Source organism: Borostomias antarcticus (assembly GCF_949987555.1).
Source record: "Borostomias antarcticus genome assembly, chromosome: 4".
Taxonomy (NCBI): Eukaryota; Metazoa; Chordata; class Actinopteri; order Stomiiformes; family Stomiidae; genus Borostomias; species Borostomias antarcticus.
In genome coordinates, this window is record NC_140237.1 from 9,412,550 (window position 1) to 9,431,909 (window position 19,360).

The window sequence follows — 19,360 nt, forward strand, 5'->3', positions numbered from 1 at the left end:
ATGTTCGTACAGAGCAGAGCTGCCTAGTACAGAGAAGAACCTCACAATGACCTGCAGATACAGAGCAGAACCTCCCAATACAGAGCAGAACCTCCCAGTACAGAGCAGAACCTCCCAGTACAGAGCAGAACCTCCCAGTCACTTGTAGGTAGCCTAGATGGAGATCTACATGTACATCTACACGATGAAGCTAAATGCTAAAGTGCTACTTAAAGAATGAAACGAGCTGTGGAAATAATCCAATAATCATATACAATATAAAAAACAAGCTTATTAAAGGTCTCAATAAAATAAAAAAGCTTTCATTTTAACATTATTATCATCAATCACCATCTGTTGACTGATGTTTGGTCGTTTCAGTGCAGTAATCTGGCTAGCCGACCAGACTATCTGTAGATCACTTCTAATCTCAGATTAGAGCAAATCTTCAAAGAGATATAGTCAATCAATGACTTAATTTCTTAATCTCAATGGTACAGTTAATGACTTCTAATGGAGTGTGTGTGTGTGTGTGTGTGTGTGTGTGTGTGTGTGTGTGTGTGTGTGTGTGTGTGTGTGTGTGTGTGTGTGTGTGTGCGCGTGCGTGTGTGCGTGTGTGTGTGTGTGTGTGTGTGTGCGTGCGTGTGTGCGTGTGTGCGTGTGTGTGTGTGTGTGTGTGTGTGTGCATGTGTTAGCCACAGTTCTTCTCCTGCAGCATGTGTTGTCTGGTGGAGCTGGTGCTGCTGCCTCCAAGACAAGACTCAGATTGTTTCTTCATCCGGTCTAGGAAGTAGAACCGCAGCATCAGAAAGAACCCTGGGGGAGAAAATACGGAACATTAGCATGAAATATCATTCTAGAACATGGAAGGTTAGCATGAAACATCAGTCTACTCAAGAGATTCTAGAAGACAGTGCTCTACATGGTCCACCATCAATTTTTGGAACACGTTCTACACTCTGTACACTATCACCATCTACTGGTCATACTATACCTTCACTTAACACTTTGACAGAGCAGAACCTCATAGGTGGAAGACAGTCAAACTTACTTAACAAACCCTAATCCTGTAAAGTATGAGTAGGCCATGTTGTCAAGTTCCTTCCCTTCAGGTTTTCTGTAGAACTGGGACCAGCTCCTAAAATAAGCCTAAAATAATCCTCCTGAAGCCAGGAGGAAGCAGCTTGTGGAGGCGTTGTGCTGATATGCTGCAGCAGCTGAATGGCAGGACTGAGGACCATTGTCTCAGAGGCAGAGCTACACAATGGACCAGATCCGACTCTGGGTCTGGGGCCATACATTTCCCAATAAGGGTTTTCTCTAGCCACGTAGAGAAATGCCATGAGACTAACTTGTACTGAAGAGCGAGAGGAGTGTTCTAGGCAGACACCCACCCTGGAGGGAGTTGAGGATACAGAAGAGGAAGACGACGACGTCAGAGAGCGGCCCGAAGTCCAGGAAGCCCAGACCCCAGGTGGTCCCGAACAGGCAGCTGAGCCCCCAGATGCTGAGGAACGCCACGCGACATTTCCTCCACTCGTCCCTGTTCTGGATCTTCATCAGGATCAGGACCAGCATCACCAGGCCACACCCCACCACCAGCACCAGGAACGACACGTTGGTCAGGTAGTGGGCCAGCCAGGCGGAGTCGGAGTCCTTCATCCAGCACCTGGACAGATACACATAGATGTGTTCTACCATCGCATAGATGATATCTAGTACAAACGGAGTATCTAGTACACACGGAGTAACTAGTACACACGGAGTAACTACCTGCACCAACTCATCTCTAACTCTAAGACAAGATTATTATTATTACAGATGTAATGACACATCAGACACACCGGCTCTTGTGTAGCATGGGCAGCACCTGGGCTCACAGAGATACATCACATACTGTTGATACACTTTAACAGAATCACAGCACTTTGAGCATCTGGTATTGTATTGTATACAGTTTTGTATACACTATTGTTATTATAAGTACTGTAGTTCAAATTTGAATGAGGTGATCCCCCATCCAGCCCCTAAACACACTGGCATTATATCAATCTAATAACATGATCAAGTCTTTCTAAATATAGTTCACAACATTAACTGTCTTACAGTAGCTGGAGCTACTCACATGAAATAAGGGTCGTTGACATCATCGATGGGTACAACCTCCCTCACGCCATAGATGTCGCCGATGCCAAGCAGAACAGTAACAGGGATGACTGGGACGCCTGGGAAAGGGATTGGAATAAACATCGATTCATTCTAATGAATTATCCTCTAAACTGCAGTGATCAACTCAATGAGCTCAGGGTATCAACAACACTGATCTCACACTGGCAAGAGAGAACCAAGGTTATAATAGTTTAGCTTTTTTCATTAGTTTTTATTTTTATATCGTTTTAACTTTTTGTTTTCAATTTCAGTTTAGTTTTGATTAGTTTTAAAGCAGGTTTGCTAGTTTAATTTCGTTTTAATTTTTGAAAATGCTTAGTTTTAGTTTCGTTTTTAATAGTTTCAGTATTAGTTTTAGTTTTTTATTCTTCTGTGCTAGCCTTGTGAGACCATCCTGATCTCGTGAGCTCACGTTGTTTCACTCCGTGTGAAACAAACCATCTGGACCACGTCAGGTTACTCCTGCGCAGGGACACAGCTAAAGAACATGGAGGATAGATTTCATATCCACCCAAAATACTAGGCTTATGTATGAAATGAAAAAGACTAAAACTAAGGACATTTTCTCAATAATTTTAGTTTATTTTAGTTAGTTTTGTAAACACACAATACAGTTTTAGTTAGTTATCGTTTTTTAGTAAAGTCTAGTTTTTATTTTTATTTCAGTTAACTAAAATGTTTTTTCACACCTAGTTTTTGTTTTTTAATTAGTTTTCGTTAACTATAATAACCTTGGAGAGAACACACCATCTTACAGCTACTGTAGCACCACAAGCCAGGACCCAGGGGACCACACCCTCTTATACCTGCTTCCACTCACCAAAGCCAATCAGTTGCCAGATGCAGGGCTTGGGGGAGGGGGTGAAGACCAGGTAGACCAACCAGAAGGTGTGGAACACCTCAATAGCCATCCAGCAGAAGGAGGAGAGGAGGGCGTAGTGGAGGGCCGCGCCCACCACTAAGCATGCCTTGGCCCCACCCACATTGGCCAGCGTCCCAGTGAGGAAGAAGAGGAAGTTGAGGAGGAAGAGGGCCACGGCCAGACCACGATGGACCGTCACTGATGGCTCCTTAGCTCTCCTGTAGGGAGACAGAATAAGAGAGAGGATAGATAGATAGATAGATAGATAGATAGATAGATAGATAGATAGATAGATAGATAGATAGATAGATAGATAGATAGATAGATAGATAGACAGATAGACAGATAGATAGATAGATAGATAGATAGATAGATAGATAGATAGATAGATAGATAGATAGATAGATAGATAGATAGATAGATAGATAGATAGATAGATAGGAAACTAAGCAGAGTGGGGTATGTTACATAAAGAAGAGGAGGATTACCTCTGTTTGTTGAGAAAAACGATGATGGCCACACAGCTGAGCATAGACACAACACAGCCCATGGATGTGATGACACTCAGAGCCAGCAGGTGGCGGACTTGTCGGGTCTCCATTTGCTGAAGGGAGACAGCTATTCAAGGGATGAAGGCTACTATACAAGGTACATCTTGTGTGTGCATGTGAATATGTGTGTGTGCGTGTGTGTGTGTGTGTGTGTGTGTGTGCGTGTGTGTGTGTGTGCGTGCGTGCGTGTAACTCACCACTAGTATGGCAAAGTACGTCAGATGGTTACAGTGACACTCAGTGTCCTCTAGACCGTTCTGAAACGTCACACAGCCTTCCTTCTTCCAGCTGACCACCAAGGGGTCTGAAAACAGCACCACAATCACAACTATCACATCTGGAACAGCACCACAATCACAACTATCACATCTGGATCTGAAAACAGCACCACAATCACAACTACCACATCTGGATATGGAAACAGCACCACAATCACAACTATCACATCTGGATCTGAAAACAGCACCACAATCACAACTATCACATCTGGATCTGAAAACAGCACCACGATCACAACTACCACATCTGGATCTGAAAACAGCACCACAATCACAACTATCACATCTGGATCTGAAAACAGCACCACAATCACAACTACCACATCTGGATCTGAAAACAGCACCACGATCACAACTATCACATCTGGATATGGAAACAGCACCACAATCACAACTATCACATCTGGATATGGAAACAGCACCACAATCACAACTATCACATCTGGATATGGAAACAGCACCACGATCACAACTATCACATCTGGATCTGAAAACAGCACCACAATCACAACTATCTGGAGCCAGTACCAACCAATACTGATAAACATGCTTGGTGCTACATACCTCTCTTTCTATCCCATGAGACACATTTCCTGGAGTGAGTTTTCTGGGGAAAAAGACAGATGAAATTGGCTGAAAAATGTTTGAAATCATTTCATCAGTACTAGGCTGATATCATTTCAACACTAGATGGTGACGCAGTTTGTAGAACAGGATCAACAGCATCAAGGAGGCTCTGACACCACTTACCTGGAGCAGCTACAGTACAAATGACTACCTTTTAAAGGACTGACTGCAAGAAGCTGTCTTACACGTGTCTGTAGTCTCTACCCTACTGATTGGCCCAGCTGTTTGGCCCCCCGTACACACACACACACACACACACACACACACACTTACAGGTATGGCATCATGATGGAATGCGATCCTGATTGGCTCAGGGAGGTTGGCGATGACCTCATTCTCCACGGTGATGCCCACCACGTTATCTAGAATCTGGATGCCATTCTGGACGGCCGTGGAATGGTCCTGTGACAGACCCCAGTCAGAATAGCACAACCATACAGAGAACCACACAGAGAACCATACAGAGAACCACACAGAGAACCACACATAATATGTTGTAGTCCCGGTCAAAGCCACAGTATCTGTCTATAGGGGCCCTACCTGGAAGAGGGAGCTGTTCCAGTAGAGGGTGCAGGGTCTGTCTATAGGGGCCCTACCTGGAAGAGGGAGCTGTTCCAGTAGAGGGTGCAGGGTCTGTCTATAGGGGCCCTACCTGGAAGAGAGAGCTGTTCCAGTAGAGGGTGCAGGGTCTGTCTATAGGGGCCCTACCTGGAAGAGAGAGCTGTTCCAGTAGAGGGTGCAGGGTCTGTCTATAGGGGCCCTACCTGGAAGAGGGAGCTGTTCCAGTAGAGGGTGCAGGGTCTGTCTATAGGGGCCCTACCTGGAAGAGAGAGCTGTTCCAGTAGAGGGTGCAGGGTCTGTCTATAGGGGCCCTACCTGGAAGAGAGAGCTGTTCCAGTAGAGGGTGCAGGGTCTGTCTATAGGGGCCCTACCTGGAAGAGGGAGCTGTTCCAGTAGAGGGTGCAGGGTCTGTCTATAGGGGCCCTACCTGGAAGAGAGAGCTGTTCCAGTAGAGGGTGCAGACCACCGTGGCGTTGCTTCTGCCTGGGGGCCTCAGACCGGAGGGCAGGTGGACAGAGGGGATCATCTTAGGGAGAACACCCAGAGGAGCCTGGACAGAATAGAGTAGAGTAGAGTAGAGTAGAGTAGAGTAGAGTAGAATAGAATAGAATAGAATAGAATAGAATAGAATAGAATAGAATAGAATAGAGTAGAGTAGAGTAGAGTAGAGTAGAGTAGAGAAGAGAAGAGTATAGTAGAATAGAATAGAATAGAATAGAATAGAATAGAGTAGAGTAGAGTAGAGTAGAATAGAATAGAATAGAATAGAATAGAATAGAGTAGAGTAGAGTAGAGTAGAGTAGAATAGAATAGAGTAGAGTAGAGTATAATATAATAGAGTAGAGTAGAGTAGAATAGAGTAGAGTAGAGTAGAATAGAGTAGAGTAGAGTAGAATAGAGTAGAGTAGAGTAGAGTAGAGTAGAGTAGAATAGAGTAGAGTAGAGTAGAGTAGAATAGAATAGAATAGAGTAGGGTAGAGTAGAGTAGAGTAGAGTAGAGTAGAGTAGAATAGAGTAGAGTAGAGTAGAATAGAATAGAATAGAGTAGAGTAGAGTAGAATAGAGTAGAGTAGAGTAGAGTAGAGTAGAATAGAGTAGAGTAGAGTAGAATAGAATAGAGTAGAGTAGAGTAGAGTAGAGTAGAGTAGAGTAGAGTAGAATAGAATAGAGTAGAGTAGAGTAGAGTAGAGTAGAATAGAGTAGAGTAGAGTAGAATAGAATAGAATAGAATAGAGTAGAGTAGAGTAGAGTAGAATAGAATAGAGTAGAGTAGAGTAGAGTAGAGTAGAGTAGAGTAGAGTAGAGTAGAGTAGAGTAGAATAGAGTAGAGTAGAGTAGAGTAGAGTAGAATAGAGTAGAGTAGAGTAGAGTAGAGTAGAGTAGAATAGAATAGAATAGAATAGAATAGAGTAGAGTAGAGTAGAGTAGAATAGAATAGAGTAGATTAGAGTAGAGTACAATAGAGTACAATAGAATAGAATAGAATAGAATAGAATAGAATAGAATAGAATAGAATAGAATAGAGTAGAATAATCAGTCAACTTTGGAGCGGGCGGATTCGTCTGGACCCAGACTAGTACACTTGACTACCTACATACATAAATGCAATTATTGTATTTAATTATTGGATAAAAGCGCCTTCTAAATGAATGTAATGTAATGTAAGACTAGAAGGACATTGAGGGAGAGACTTTGGAGGATAATTTGTGTTTGAGTGTGTGTGTGTGTGTGTGTGTGTGTGTGTGTGTGTGTGTGTGTGTGTGTGTGTGCGTGTGTGTGTGTATTTGTGTGTGTGCGCATGTTTGCATGCGTGTGTGTGTGTGTGTGTGTACTTGTGTGTGTGCGCATGTGTGCATGCGTGTATGTATTTGTGTGTGTTTTAGTTAACTGAAATAAAAATAAAAACTAGGCTTTACAAAAAAACGATAACTAACTAAAACTGTATTGTGTGTTTATAAAACTAACTAAAATAAACAAAAATTATAGAGAAAATGTCCTTAGTTTTAGTGTTTTTCATTCCATACATAAGCCTAGTATTTTGGGTGGATATGAAATCTATCCTCCATTATTTCTTTAGCTGTGTCCCTGCACAGAGGTAATCTGACGTGCACCAGATGGTTTGTTTTGCAGAGAGTGAAACAACATGAGCTCACAAGATCAGGATGTTCTCATGAGGCTAGCGCAGAAAAAAAACCAACTAAAACTAATACTGAAACTAATAAAAACTAAAACTAAGCATTTTCAAAAACTAAAAACTAAACTAAACTAGCAAACCTGCTTTAAAACTAATCAAAACTAAACTGAAATTGAAAACAAAAAGTATATCAAAAACGATATAAAAATAAAAACTAATGAAAAAAGCAAAACTATTATAACCTTGGTGTGTGCGCATGTGTGCATGCGTGTGTGTGTGTGTATTTGTGTGTGTGCGCATGTGTGCATGCATGCGTGTGTGTGTGTGTGTGTGTGTGTGTGTGTGTGTAGTCTTACAGGCAGGGTGACACTGTATCCCTGGAAGTCTTGGTTCATCTCCACCACTGAGCTCAGAGCACAGGGCAGCTCCACAATGCCCAGAGCCTTGGACTTCAACACGGTCTCCTCGATGCTGCACACACACACACACACACACACACACACATGAATACACACACGCATACAGTACACCTTTTTAGGACCTTAGCAACAGAACCTCTGTGTATCCCACCCACCACACATATACTGTAGTAGGCTGCAAGATGCATGCATGTCTTATACTGTACATACTGTAGTTAACTCTGGTGAATCAGCCAACATCCGTTTAACAGTGAGCTAGCATCCTGTTGGTGGCTAAACCTCTGCTCTACACTCACTTCCCGTCACACTCCTGCATTGATTACCTCCCATGCTACTGCTCTGAGGCTCATATTGATGCCAGACTTCAGATAAAAGCATTTCCATTTCCAAATGAAGATATGAGATGTGCTCCACATACCTGTTGACTTGGTTGGGTCCCTGGCTGACCTCCTCACAGAACTCCTTCTCTGCAAGACAGAACCATCATTTACAGTCATGTGACTGACTGACTGACTGACTGACTGACTGACTGACTGACTGACTGACTGACTGACTGACTGACTGACTGACTGACTACAAACAACATTATAACATCTGTATTGACCTAACTATCTGTTAGGACAACAGCCATTGGTGTGGTGGAGGTTACTAGGGTGGTCTATAGGGGTATTGGTGTGGTGGAGGTTACTAGGGTGGTCTATAGAGGTATTGGTGTGGTGGAGGTTACTGTGGGGGTCTATAGAGGTATTGGTGTGGTGGAGGTTACTAGGGTGGTCTATAGAGGTATTGGTGTGGTGGAGGTTACTGTGGGGGTCTATAGAGGTATTGGTGTGGTGGAGGTTACTAGGGTGGTCTATAGAGGTATTGGTGTGGTGGAGGTTACTAGGGTGGTCTATAGAGGTATTGGTGTGCTAGAGGTTACTAGGGTGGTCTATAGAGGTATTGGTGTGGTGGAGGTTACTAGGGTGGTCTATAGAGGTATGGGTGTGGTGGAGGTTACTAGGGTGGTTTATAGAGGTATGGGTGTGGTGGAGGTTACTAGGGTGGTCTATAGAGGTATTGGTGTGGTGGAGGTTACTAGGGTGGTCTATAGAGGTATTGGTGTGGTGGAGGTTACTAGGGTGGTCTATAGAGGTATTGGTGTGGTGGAGGTTACTAGGGTGGTCTATAGAGGTATGGGTGTGGTGGAGGTTACTAGGGTGGTTTATAGAGGTATGGGTGTGGTGGAGGTTACTAGGGTGGTCTATAGAGGTATTGGTGTGGTGGAGGTTACTAGGGTGGTCTATAGAGGTATGGGTGTGGTGGAGGTTACTGTGGGGGTCTATAGAGGTATGGGTGTGGTGGAGGTTACTAGGGTGGTCTATAGAGGTATGGGTGTGGTGGAGGGTTTCTAGATACTGTAGGTATTAGTGTGGTGGAAAGGGTCTACAGAGGTGTTGGTGTGGTAGAGGGGATCTGGAAAGGTGTTGATGTGATGGAGGTTACTACAGGTTCTATATTTATTTTGTATTTTTATGTAACCTTTATTTAACCAGGAAACCATTAGGAACCAATTCTTATTTACAATAGAGGCAAAGGTAAACACACTTAATTTTCTGTGTGCAGACTTTAGGTATAATACGGTCTCCTTACTGCAGTTGATGACTTCCCCATAGAAGTGGTAGGCAGAGTGAGTATGGAAGCTGATGATGTCATTGTGAACCATCCCGTTGACGATTCCAAAGGGGGCGGTGCCATAATTGGTGCCCAGTGATAGGTCGGTGCAGCAGGATCCCTGCAGCCCGGAGGGCGGGCACAGCGTGTGATTCTTCCCGCCCACCTCCATGATCAGCTGGTCCAATATGGGCTCCCAAAACACACAGAACCTCATCTCCGTGGACAACGGGTCCCGCTGCAGAGGCACCAGCGCCGACCCGTCGCACTGGGCCGTGATCTGCCCTCGCAAGGAGATAGAGCTCTCATTGGCCGAGACTGTGATGTCTCTGCAGCCCTTCTTCAGGTCATAGGTCAGGGTCAGGGGCCCTTTGCTGTGGCGCCAGGTGCCACACATCTTGAAGTCCCGGTCATTCTCCCCTGAACCTGGAGGAGAGCAACCAGAGGATTGGAAAAAAATATTGATCATTAGATTAGTTACTGAGAGTAAATAAAAAAACAGCAGAATCACATATGATCAGGGGTCTCATTTATAATACTGTGCGGAGAATCCACGTTACTAAGCCTGCTTACTTAAGCAAGTTTGAAAAAATATGCACAAAAAAAACAGATTGATAGCACAGTGCGCATCACGCCCCACATGGACTGAAGCCAATTCAATGCTTGTCACACCCTAATTAGCGCCCACGGTTGCCTATAAATGGTCAATGGACCGCCCCATTCACCATTCATAAATGGTAACTGCATGATGACAGACGGTGATGTCAATGTAAAATAGAGGCTCTTGCAGTGGAGCGTGAAGCCAGACTGGCTTGATGGCTGAAAGACAAGGTCTTATGAACTGAAGATCACAGGTTCAATCCCAATCCACGCCACTGTGATAACAATATTAGTCGAAAACCGCATCAATTTAAAAGCAATTTGTCCTACGGTTTCCCTTAGTATTTATGAGAATGTCATAACATGCAAGTATTGTATAAATCGTTTGGCTAGGCTAAATGATGAGGCCTATCCTGTTTGTTCATTATGAGCCAACATAGACCTGTAGGCCTACGTGTGTTGGTGGAGGTTTTGCAGCCTATTCCTAATTAAACCCAACGGTTTAATCGAATTCCTCGTGATCATTGACTCACACATGGACAAAATAATTCCTAAATATTGTTTAATAATTACAGATCCGATTACAGATCCAAATATTATTCCCGATTACACTACTGTACAACATAACTGAGGGGTTCTTTTGCAAAAACAGACATCTGTTTGTAGGCCTATTAAATCATGCCCATTAGAGGTGAGGAGATGTATCTCCTTTTATCTCTTGATGGTGATATAACATTAATCAAAAGAGTAATAACATGCAGGAAATGGACATGCGTTGGTGTATTCATGAAAACATTCACACAGCCGACACTCCCGACAGCACAGTCAAACCTCTCACAACTAGAAGTTGTCTCCGCTCCACATAAAAGCTACACATCTCATATTCAAGTCGCGTCATATTCAGGGAGCTATATAATATATATAATTGAGAGGTAGGCCTATAAGGGAGGGATAAAAAAAAAAAAAAAAAATTATTTAAGGTATAGAGTTTATCAACTTCACAACTTTTCGAGTTTCATCCTTCTGCCGCAGTCACAGTTTGTAATTTCTCCAGAAATGTACTTACAGTACGCGTGGGTCAGAGTGTGCGTGGAGAAGCGCACATTTTCCGAGGTTCTGTGGTCAAGTTCATTTTTTATAAATACCGAAGGTTGCTTAGAAAGTGCAGCGTTAATAAATGGCGCCCCTGAACATGAACACGCGCTCCCCTAAATGAAGATATGAAGCGTGGAGACCTTCATATCACTGACCAGCTTCACACTGAGCTGAGCGATCAGAACCGGTCCCTCTGTGAGAAGAGCAGACGGGCACACATCCCTTCCTTACCTGAGGAGAGGAGGGCGAGGAGATACGCCATCACTTCCAGCCCCCGTCTGACTGGCTGGCTGGTCCCCATGGTTACAGTCTGACCTCTGATCCCTGTTAAAACAAGCAGACAAACAGAGCTGTGAGGAACAATGCTGACCTGGAGCGCTGCTGGCTCGGTCAGGACACTACTGAGCAGGACCAGCACAGCTCTCAGCCCCTGCAGTCGCAATAAAACTACAATCATGGAGGCTCGGCTCAACTCTAACTGCTGGGCATTCATCTGGGGCTTGTAGTTTGATTTGGTGAGTTTTGTGACACTGAGAGACTTAGAGGTGATTATTCAATTAGCGCATCAAAATCAACATTCAATTGATGGAAGATCTTTTTTCTATCAATCATGCAGTTGCAGTAACTTTAGATGCGCATCTAGTTTGAGCGAATTATCTTTCTGATGGAAAAAGGGCAATATTCCCTCATTATTTCTCATGATATGCTTTACTGTCTCTGCAACAAAATAAAGTTGTTGAATTCTAATGAACCCCAAATTGCTCCCAATGAGCAGGCTAGCACCTTGCATGGCAGCTGCTGCCACCATTGATGTGTGTGTGTGAATGGGTGAATGAGAGGCCTTCATTGGAAAGCGCTTTGGATAAAAGCACTATATAAATGCAGTCCATTCATTAGGCCACCAAATGTATGCATATTGCCTCGTTTAAATACCTTCAAAGAGCACAGGCACACAGAGACACTATTATCATGGCAGCGCAGTTAGCACGGTCTGTCACCCTTTCTAGTGCTTTGTGAACACCAAGGTTTATTTTGGGGTTATTTGCACAGGTACAGTATAGCGTCACAAAAAGCCACACAATCCCTTCGTGAATTTGCCCCATACTGTACTGTTACTGTCTGGAAGACTCAGACTGTACTGTTACTGTACTGTTACTGTCTGGAAGACTCAGACTGTACTGTTACTGTAATGTTACTGTCTGTAAGACTCAGACTGTACTGTTACTGTACTGTTACTGTCTGGAAGACCCAGACTGTACTGTTACTGTATTGTTACTGTCTGGAAGACCCAGACTGTACTGTTACTGTACTGTTACTGTCTGGAAGACTCAGACTGTACTGTTACTGTAATGTTACTGTCTGGAAGACCCAGACTGTACTGTTACTGTGTGGAAGACCCAGACTGTACTGTTACTGTACTGTTACTGTCTGTAAGACTCAGACTGTACTGTTACTGTACTGTTACTGTCTGGAAGACCCAGACTGTACTGTTACTGTACTGTTACTGTCTGGAAGACTCAGACTGTACTGTTACTGTAATGTTACTGTCTGGAAGACCCAGACTGTACTGTTACTGTAATGCTACTGTCTGGAAGACTCAGACTGTACTGTTACTGTACTGTTACTGTCTGGAAGACTCAGACTGTACTGTTACTGTAATGTTACTGTCTGGACTGTACAGTCCCATCCCACTGTGTGTCACCAGCTGTCCCAATCAAGTCACTGTTTGCTGAGTGTTTACCGGGTTTTATTAAGTGACTTAGACACGGGTCTCTGTATCCTAAAATGGATTATAGGGATAGCTAACATATAGTGGGCTACTATGTAGGTAGCATCTCTGTAACCATCTATCTACTAGTGTTACGTTTCTTACAATGAAGTATTTTTATAGTGCTCTGTAAAATGTTCCTGGCTAATACATTTAAACCCTTTCCAGGAGCTTGCTTGATCATCTCATTGAGAGAGGCCAGGGAAGAATTTTTACAGTTCACCTACATTGGCTCAAATTGTTTTTGTGCATGGCTGGAAGCCAACGCACCTAGTATAGTGTTTGTCCGTTTATCACTTCCTCACTTCCTCCCTCCCTCCCTCCCTCCCTCCCTCCCTCCCTCCCTCCCTCCCTTACTCTGGACAATGTTGGCCTGCATCTCTCTGTTGGCACCACTAGAGGCAGTAGTCCCAGCACACCAAAACGAAGAAGGACACCAAAATCAATCCACCAATCTCTACTGCACAAGTAGAGTAGTAGTGAGAGTATTGGACTCCCACCCGGGAGACCGGGGTTCAAGACCCAGTGGGGATGACTTTATGGGACTATACCCCAAACCTCCACATGTTCATCTTTTCACTCCAACCTTTAACCCTTGCCTTATAGATCAGATCCTGTCCCAACCCCAACCCTTATACTAACCCCAACCCACACTAGGGACTGGAAGAAGGACACCAAAACCAACCAGATCTCCACTGCACAAGTAGAGTAGTGGTGAGAGCATTGGACGCCCACCCGGGAGACCGGGGTTCAAGACCCGGTGGGGATGACTTTATGTTATCATCAGTGTAACTGCTTTAGCCACTGACTGCTACCATTAATGTTATGGAAGCTGCTGCTAGTTGTTGTGAGCTCATGAGCTAACTGGCTATCCCGCTCTTATTGTGCTGGATTAGCATTGGAAGCATTGGAACTGATATGTCCAGGCGACAAGACCCATCTTAATTTATCAGACATTATTTCAAGTCATTTCAATTCACAGCTATTTCAGTGGCATTACTAGCTTCCGTCCTACCAGTCCTGAACATAAACAAGCCAGCCACGCACATAAGCCAGGCTGGACCTGGCCTGGTTTTTTTTTTTCTTTCTTTTTTTCTTTCCTCTGTAAAATTAGGGGTTGGATCACTTTGTACATGAGATGTGCTATATAAATAAAGTTTGATTTGATTATGCGGAGCTGGAAATCAAAGGACTGGTCACAGATGCTGTAAAAGAGAGACTGACATTGTATTTTGTTTAGTTTTACATCCTATTGTTGAGTTTCTCATGGTTACCCTGTGGTCATACTTTGTATACTACAGTAGTTGAAACTTTATCTGTCTTCAAAACGGAAACATTCATATCAGTAGCAGACCTAACCAGACAGCTGCTCTCATTCTCTCCTCTGTCAGTTAGACAAAGGTCTTATCTACTCTAAACAGCAGTCATCAACCACACCGTACATACGTCTCCTCTGGAGACAGATAAACACATACACACACACACACACGCACACACACACACACAAACATGCAGACGCACACACACGCACACGCACATACACACAAACATGCAGACGCACACACACGCACACGCACATACACACACACGCACACACACACACACGCACGCACACACACACACACACACACAAACATGCAGACGCACACACACGCACACGCACATACACACACAGCAGTATCTATCTATGTCCTTAACAATGACTACAGATTAGCTCAGTCACCGAAATACACACAACGGTTTTCCTCTACTGATGGGCAGACACACACACACACACACACACACACATACACACTCACTCACATCATTCACTGATTCCTCATGTTTATCCACTAAAGACGTCCAGCTGCATGCCAATAACAGACCATTTCAGTCCTGCCCCCCCCCCCCCCCTCCCTCCCTGCCTGCATCTACGCTTTATGTGAAGTCCGGGGGGGAGGGGGGGGGGGGGGGGGGGTGCGGGGTCCGGGAGAGGGGGGACCGATCCTCTGGTGAGTTAGTCAAACTGAGAACAACTTCTTATTGCTTTACGTTTGGCTTTCAGGGATTTCTGTAACTGCTGTAACACATATGTGGATTCACCCCCGGCCTCTTAACACCCTCCCTGCCAGAGGCCCTGAGAATGGCTGAGACCGTGCTGATTTTTAAGCAAGATCTGAAAACATACCTTTATAACATTGCTTTTACCACATAGTTTTACTTGTTTTAATATCTTAGTGTTCTTAAAGGCAAAATGCACCCTAGAACAACATTAGGCTGAAAAACTAGAGCCCCATACAAAAATATAGGTGATGGCGAGTCCTATAGACCGGACTAGCGACATCTAAAGAAAATCACGTTTCAGAGTCAGCACTTCCGGGATATACCGCGTCGAAACGCGTCGACATATACTGCCAGAAAATCGAGCAAGACTACAGGGGGGTGGGTGCTTGGTATGATTGACAGCTATGATTGACAGCTATGACAAGCACGGCGGAGGGGGCTAGCGAGCGAACATACGCCCCCTAGTTTCACGCAGCCCATTTGGATCGAGGAGTTTTGGAAACTTTTTTCCGCTTAGATAGGATAAATTGGAAGAGGAGACACAGACCGGAGGGTCCCGGAGGGCAAATGACAAATAAGTAAGTCAACCTAACGTTATACGTAGATCTCTGCTTTGAATGGTCTAACCTGGCTAACGTTAGCTATCTGCATTTCATATCTGCCTATTTGGCTAATCTGAGTTCCAGGATCCCAAGCTGAGGCAAATAGTTGTCTAACTGCAATCTCGTCAATAATGAAGTCATTTTATAATGTAGGCTGTAATGTTAGCTTTGTTTGGCATGCAATGGTGCTTTGGCTAATGTTCGTAAGCTAGACAGCAATTTTAATGTATTTTCTTTGTATCTAGACAGTACCGCTTGGCTGGCTACAGAATTGTCCTGGAATGGGTTTTACGGGGAGAACGGCTCAGAAGACACCGACGTGCTGTTCTTCCTGCTTGTGTGGTGGACAGTATTCGCCAGCTATATCCTTCTGCGGATGGACAATACCGTGGCTTTATCGAGGTCAATGAGGCTTTGGAAGGAATGTATCAGTAGGCCTACCTGATGTGTAATGTTAGGCTACAGTTAGAAAAGTCCCCCTGTGCGCGCTGTACTCCCTGCAGCAGTGAGCATAACAGCTAGCATTCAGATCTGAGGTTTGCATGTTATCTGAATAGCTGGTTATGTCCGTTTGCATTTTCTGTTATTTATTGCGACTCAGTATGTAACATTACTGTTGTGTTCTATTGTTACCTAACCATACGTACTCCCTTTTTTGCAATAAACATCCTAAACATTGGCACCTGGACTCTTCTTCTACACTTACTCACCTGAAGACCACCAAATAGTGCCCCGACCTAACACTGTGAAGTGATCGCTGTTACACCATCTATATAGGCTATATCACACAGATGTATTCATTATAGGCTATATCACAAAAAATACTATTTCACATATGTACACAATGCAGGAGTGCAATATTCAAAAATCTTATTTACTTTCAAAGGCATATGATTACAACAAAACCAGGCTTTTAGTTTTACAGATGGTTTCATACTCTTGTGGATTTTGGAAAGGAGAAACAAAGTGTATTTGCAAGGTAGTGGTATTGGGTATCATTTTTAAAATCTAGTCTTATATGTTTGTGCTGCATCTTCTTTGGTTGGCTTTGGGGCTGCGGCAATGTTGGCTGGCAGGTCTGGTCTTGGGAGACGGGAAGATTCATCCTTGAAGATGACACTTTCATCTTGCCTTCGCTTCCACACCAGCTCCATCAATGTCGTCCGGAAGTTGGTGGTGTGTGGCTCATACCTCTTCTTTGTGACCCATTCCTTAGAACGCTTGCTCCACACTTGATCGATGACAGGTTTGCCTAAGACAGAGGATTATATGAACCATCATAGGGTGTGCTGTTCACTAATACGGGCATTTCTCTCTAACATGTTTGCACACACAATATCAATGTATAGGCGTACTGCTCACCATTACAGTCCACCTTCTGTTTACGAGTCAAGTTCTCATTGTGCTCCATGATGGCTAAGTGCGTCCTCTGTTTCATGCTCATGTTGGAGAAATGTTGTCTTTTTGGTGCATATTTGAGGAGAGCACCATGGAATACCTCCAGGGGACCTAATTGTTTTGGAGAGATGAATTATATTAGCTTTATTGTGAACAAGTGGAAATTTGCATTGTTCAATTCATCATAGATGTGTAATCTTTATAGAACTGAAAGCCGAGCCTACTTCACCAAGATGTGGTAAGCAGCAGCGACTGGCACTTCTTTTAGCCAAGGCAAGACAATACCACTGACCTGTATGTTTGAAACGCCCCATGTGATCAAGATCCTTCTGGAGGTTTTTATCGTTGACCACAGCAGCCAGTTCGTGGTATTCCTCAGATTCTTTGCAAAGCCACTTTTTCTTCTCCCGGTCTTCAGTGGTGATAGGTGGGTGAAGACAGTGGTGCTCTGTCCCTCCTTCGGTCCATGTATGCTCATCCACTGTGTGGTGTAGAATCGAGTTCCAGGTCGACTTCAGTTTCTAAAAACAATAATAATTTAAAATATGGCACATGCATTCCAAGACATTATGAAATAGACAGTGTTGGGGAAGCTACTGTGAACCACACACACACACACATCGGAAGACCTGGGGGAAACAGACAAGAACAAAACCGACAGACCAGCACAGAGACAGAGACATACAAGGCCATAAGACATACAAGGCCATAACATACCCCAACATCTCCTCCTGCCTTGGCGCAAGAGAACCAGAGATGGTTCCTTACAGACCGAATCCATGGCTTTAAAGCTGCACGTCCTCTCTTTTTGGCCTTGGTGATCAACTTCTTTTGGATACCTGTGTAAATACAAGACAATGCAAAGGATATAAGAGCATGTGGACTTCCACCTACAATACACTGCACATTACAAACAGAAAGCCCCTTTCCCCACTAGACTTGTGCCAGACCCATGACCTGCGTTGTACTGTCAATTTGAAAGACAATGATACAGTCCTGACTCCATATCCACCACTCCAGAACCCCCATCCCTCATTTCAAATGTCAGAGCCCAGTCACCAGCATTTTATGTCAATTAACCACCTCATAGGCCCTCTACTCCCAAAATTATGTCAACTAATCTTTGATGTTGTACAATACTCACTTTTGGAGGTATGCCAAATATCAAACTCATGCTGGATTGATGGATATTCCTCACGCATGATTTTTTTTATGCTTGTGGAACGATCAGTTGCCAACACCTCCACATTTAAGCCAGTGTCAAGTAGGGTGTTAATTCCACGTCTGAAGCCAAGACTTTCCATGGCCACTGAGCTGGTTGTCTCTGTCACCTAAGGACACAACAAATAACATACAATTTGTACAATTACAAAATAATCAATATAAAGAAAGATGGATGGATAGATGGATGAATTTCTCTTTTATTTACCTGGACTAACTCAGAATGGACAATTTCCTTGCTAGGGTCAGCCATGAAAGTATAGGTTGTGTATTTGGCATTAAACCCTGGGCTGTCCGAGCGACCATCGGAACACAGCTGTGGCTGCAGGCCGTCTTCCTGTTCCAGAAACATCTTGGCCAAGAGGGCTTCTCGCTGCCGGTCATATTCAGCTTGAATGACAGGATGCAGGTAGCTGTTCTGCATGGCATAGAAGGTGCTACTGCCAAATATATGAAGATTGATCAGCTTTGCCCATTCCTCCAACTTGGTGTATGTGTTACCAGTGAACAACAGAGCAGCTGCAATGAGGAGGTTGGACTGCGGCATTCCACGTTCTGAGATGCAGGAAGTCCATGTTCCAGTGTGGCCTGTCTCACACTCCCATTTCACCCTCATTTGAGAACCCATGTAGGAGACTTCTTTTTTCTCAATGACTTTGAGGCATGTTTGGCAAAACTTCATCAATTCAAGCACTTTCGACTCTGAGACTATAACTTTTGGCTCTTGCCAGTGCATTTCTCTTGTTTCCTCACCAGAATCACCACCAGAATCACTGGTTGAGGGAGGGCTACTGCCTGGTCTAAAGCTAGACTCCTGTGTGGTATCCTGGCGGACATCCAAAGACTCCATACTGGTGAAGCTAGAATCAATTTCCTCCTCTGGCAACACAGCAGGGTTTCTTCCACATCCAGATGCTCCCTGTAGTATATATGAATGTAATTAGTACAGTAAAAAAAACAGTAGGCTATAAATAAAAAGCTATATATCTATTTATATGCTCAGGCACCCATGGCTAGAATCAGCCTTCACAAACTGTATACCGTTTTGCCATGAATACAACAGGTAAAATATATGGTTTACCACCTTGAATTTGATAATATTCTGCCGTCTCACACTAGTTATTCCCAGCCAATTATGTCCAGTGAAATGGAACAGATTTCCATGAAGTGTTGCCTTCCTGCTAGCTAAGTTAGCCTACTCAGAACAGCAGTGTAGCTAGCCTACACTAGTCACCACATTAGCTATAAAAAAAATGTTGTTGTATTTATTTACATTTACCTGAGTTCGTGCGACTTTGCTAGGTGTAGATGTCAGTGGTTGTTCAACAACTTGTCTCTTGCGTTGGTGAGCAACATCACTGCTAGGACCGTGGAAGGTAACGGCTACGCTCACGGTAGAT

General features: G+C 43.9%; 1 protein-coding gene across 1 annotated transcript in view; it reads right to left on the reverse strand.

The window, feature by feature from the left end:
• Window positions 1-659: 659 nt before the first annotated feature.
• LOC311308157 (adhesion G-protein coupled receptor G5-like) overlaps window positions 660-19,360 on the reverse strand; it is a 29,813-nt gene continuing 11,112 nt past the window's right edge. The window contains exons 2-14 of the mRNA XM_084437091.1: window positions 11,160-11,252; window positions 9,213-9,659; window positions 7,999-8,047; window positions 7,518-7,632; window positions 5,455-5,577; window positions 4,740-4,868; window positions 4,404-4,446; window positions 3,759-3,865; window positions 3,499-3,614; window positions 2,969-3,228; window positions 2,105-2,204; window positions 1,374-1,648; window positions 660-795 (exon numbers count right to left, since the gene is read on the reverse strand). Of these exons, the coding sequence (XP_084293217.1) occupies window positions 671-795; window positions 1,374-1,648; window positions 2,105-2,204; window positions 2,969-3,228; window positions 3,499-3,614; window positions 3,759-3,865; window positions 4,404-4,446; window positions 4,740-4,868; window positions 5,455-5,577; window positions 7,518-7,632; window positions 7,999-8,047; window positions 9,213-9,659; window positions 11,160-11,229 (1,959 nt within the window). The 5' untranslated portion in view covers window positions 11,230-11,252 and the 3' untranslated portion in view covers window positions 660-670. The remainder of the gene's footprint in view (window positions 796-1,373; window positions 1,649-2,104; window positions 2,205-2,968; window positions 3,229-3,498; window positions 3,615-3,758; window positions 3,866-4,403; window positions 4,447-4,739; window positions 4,869-5,454; window positions 5,578-7,517; window positions 7,633-7,998; window positions 8,048-9,212; window positions 9,660-11,159; window positions 11,253-19,360) is intronic.